This window comes from Plectropomus leopardus, unplaced genomic scaffold, assembly GCF_008729295.1.
Source record: "Plectropomus leopardus isolate mb unplaced genomic scaffold, YSFRI_Pleo_2.0 unplaced_scaffold12217, whole genome shotgun sequence".
Taxonomy (NCBI): Eukaryota; Metazoa; Chordata; class Actinopteri; order Perciformes; family Serranidae; genus Plectropomus; species Plectropomus leopardus.
Window position 1 is genome coordinate 1 of NW_024612968.1, and position 3,022 is coordinate 3,022.

Consider the following 3,022-nt stretch of genomic DNA (forward strand, 5'->3'; position numbering starts at 1 on the left):
CCCATATGCTCATTTACATTTTAGGTTTCACTCCCATGTATACTGTATCAGTGTGTGTATTTTAATTATTATTATTATTTTACCTATTTATTTGTTGACCATTTATGTATCTATACATTTTAGTTTGTTTTACTTGATACTATACTATTTTATTATTTTTTAACATTTTTATCTATTATTTGTAATGTTATCCTTTTTTTTGAAAAAAATATTTTAAATTTACATCTTAACTGTTTAGAGCATTGTATTTATTTTTACTTATGGTTAATATTCTTTTTATGTATTTATTTTTTATCTATTGGTTTGCTAATGGTAGCGTTCCCAGTTTTCATGTATTTTGGGTCTTTGCAACATTGAAACTTTGTTGTGTTCATGTGATTTGAGTCCGTAAAGTGGGAACAACATGAAAACTACAAGGACAATTGGTTGCATTTGAATGCTTAGAACTGTTTCCAGTTAATTTGTGATATTTTTATATGTTGTTTTTTATGTTTTTTATGTTATATATTTTTATATTTAATCTTGGTCAATCTAGATGGACAGCAGTTGATATTAATACCATATTACCCTTTACTTGTAATCAAAAGTGGTATTTAATACATGAATTAATAAAGTTTCTTACCATTAACCAAACATTGACTTTTGCCAAACTTCTTTCTGTATTTATGTATTCAGTGTTTGTATACTTGCCTGGTGTGCTTTAGTATTCAAAATTTACTCGCTTGCTACAGCTAATAGATGCATGTAACTAAAATGCGCAACTACTAAAAGTAAATGGTGGCTATAAGGAACAAAATAATTAAATATATCATTTTTTACTGTCAGTTGTTGACACAGTTTCCATTCTTGCTGCTGCCCTGAAACGACATGCAAACATCACAACTCCGCAACTTGCGTATCGTAGAAATTTCCCAATTTCCTACTTGTTATTGTGGCTTTTTAGGGTCAATCATTTGCCCGTAACTCATAAATCCGATATTTCCGAGGAGCACGTGAAGGCAGCCTCTGCTTCACTGCAGGATTCTCAGCAGGTTAATGAAACTTCTTTTCTTTCTTGGCTTCACTTCTCTCCATCATTTCAGTGTAAACTTAAAGTTAAACAGTCTTCGTTGTGTCTCCCTGTGAAGGTTCGAGATGCGTAGCCTGCTGGTGAACAACGAGGACCTGCTGAGGACAAACACTCAGCTAAACAACGAGATGAAGAGGATGAGGGAGCAGATGATAGAGATGGAGAGAGAGAACCAGGCCATGGGCGAGAGATGCAGAGAGATGGAGGTATGAGCAGATGGATGGAATAACACTCCAGTTATCCATGTGTTTGCACGACTAACTCTTTTCTTGCACCGGGCAGATTGAGGTGAAGCAGGCGCGGGACATGATGGTGGAGGCCAACTCTCAGGAGTACGCCTTCAACTTTCTCCAGCAGTCCCTCAAGAACAAAATCCAGGACGCCGAGGTAAACAGCAGCTTCTGAAATCTAAAAAACTCCTCTCTGACCTTTCTGCCCTCAACCAATAACTAAAGTGCACCGACAGTCTGCTGCTCTCGTGGTGACGATAAATAACAAACGTGCATTTGCTGCAGAGTTTTTGAAGATTATGGTGGATGCAGAAACATTCATTCAGTCTTTATTTAATCTTGATGGATCATTGAGAGCAAGCTCTCATTTGCAGTGACATTGAGAAAAATAAACCGCACAAAAATAAAAAGTGCACAATAAGAAGGATAATAAATTAGTCTCACCATTTAAAAGCAATGAAGTCAATATAGTTAAAATAAATGAAAATATTGTCACCTTTTGGATGTTACGCACCTCTAAAACCTCCTTTTTTTGACTTTCTGACATGTTATATGAGAAAGAAGAGCTCTAAACTGTGTGCGTGTGTGTTGTGTTGTGTTCAGGACAACCTGGAGAAGCAGACGCAGCACGCTCAGACTCTGACTGAGAAGCTGTGGCTGGCGGAGAGACAGCTGGAGGAACTGGAGGTCCACAAAGACACCAGAGACAAGAAGACCTCCGAATTGAGCAACACCATCATCAGACTGGAGACAGAGGTACTGAGACAGAGATGCTTTGTTTAATATTTACAGCAAACTTTCCTAAGAAGTTACTAATATATACGAAATTCAGTCATCGCTGGTAAACCACAGATGTGTGTGTATGCCTGTAAATGTTTGTTGGTGTGTGTCTGCAGCTGAATGAGGCCATACAGGTGTCCACACAGTCGACAGCAGAGCTGAGCCTGCAGCTGAAGCTGCGTGAGGACAGCCAGCAGAGGGTGGACGAGCTGGAGGAGACGCTGCTGGAGAAGGAGCAGGAGCTGCAGAAACTTCAGCTCCTCGTCAACAGATTGCAGGGAGAGGTGTGCTAACTGTTGTCATTTCACTTTTACATTTGCCTGTCACATGTTCTGGCTTTTTTTTTTCTGATGCATGAATGAACAAAAGGTAAGCCGATGCTTTTTGATTAGAGCTGAGAAGACCTTTATGAACGCAGCCTTAGGATCTGAGTCTTTTTGCATGCACGCAGGTCTCTGGTAAGCTGATTGATAAAGAGCAGACGCTGGAGGAGGAGATCCAGCTGCGGGAGAGGATACAGCTGCAGTGTAAGCAGGCCGAGAGGACGGTGGACGACCTTCGCATGGAGCTGCACAGCACCAACCAGGCAAAGGAGGACCTGGCCAAACAAGTCAAGCAGACTCAGGTACAAACGTCTGATTCTCTGAGGTTCAGCATCATCCATATGCAGGTGCAAAGTGCTTTACATGCAGGAATATACTGAACAGTAATTAAAAACTGAAGAATTTGCGGGTTCTGGAGACCAACTAGTTTCAGACGCTGGTTATGTATTTGCAGTTCGACTCCAACCAGAGATCTCCACTGTCATTTTTTAAATAAAAAAAAAAGGTAAAAAACCTGCCTGAACAGAAAACAGAGCAGATAAAGAATTTTTTACCCAAACAAAATAAAAAGAATGAAAAGTAACATATTTCTCTATCTACCCATTTATTTATTTACCTTA

The 3,022-nt window shown here is 39.2% G+C and overlaps 1 protein-coding gene across 1 annotated transcript; it reads left to right on the forward strand.

The window, feature by feature from the left end:
• Positions 1-1,124: 1,124 nt before the first annotated feature.
• On the forward strand, positions 1,125-2,704 carry LOC121963711 (polyamine-modulated factor 1-binding protein 1-like; the record flags this gene model as incomplete). Its single annotated transcript, XM_042513971.1, has 5 exons — positions 1,125-1,275; positions 1,352-1,456; positions 1,903-2,055; positions 2,196-2,363; positions 2,531-2,704. Coding segments are annotated over exons 1-5 (741 nt in total), but the record flags the coding sequence as incomplete, so codon positions are not given.
• Positions 2,705-3,022: the final 318 nt, after the last annotated feature.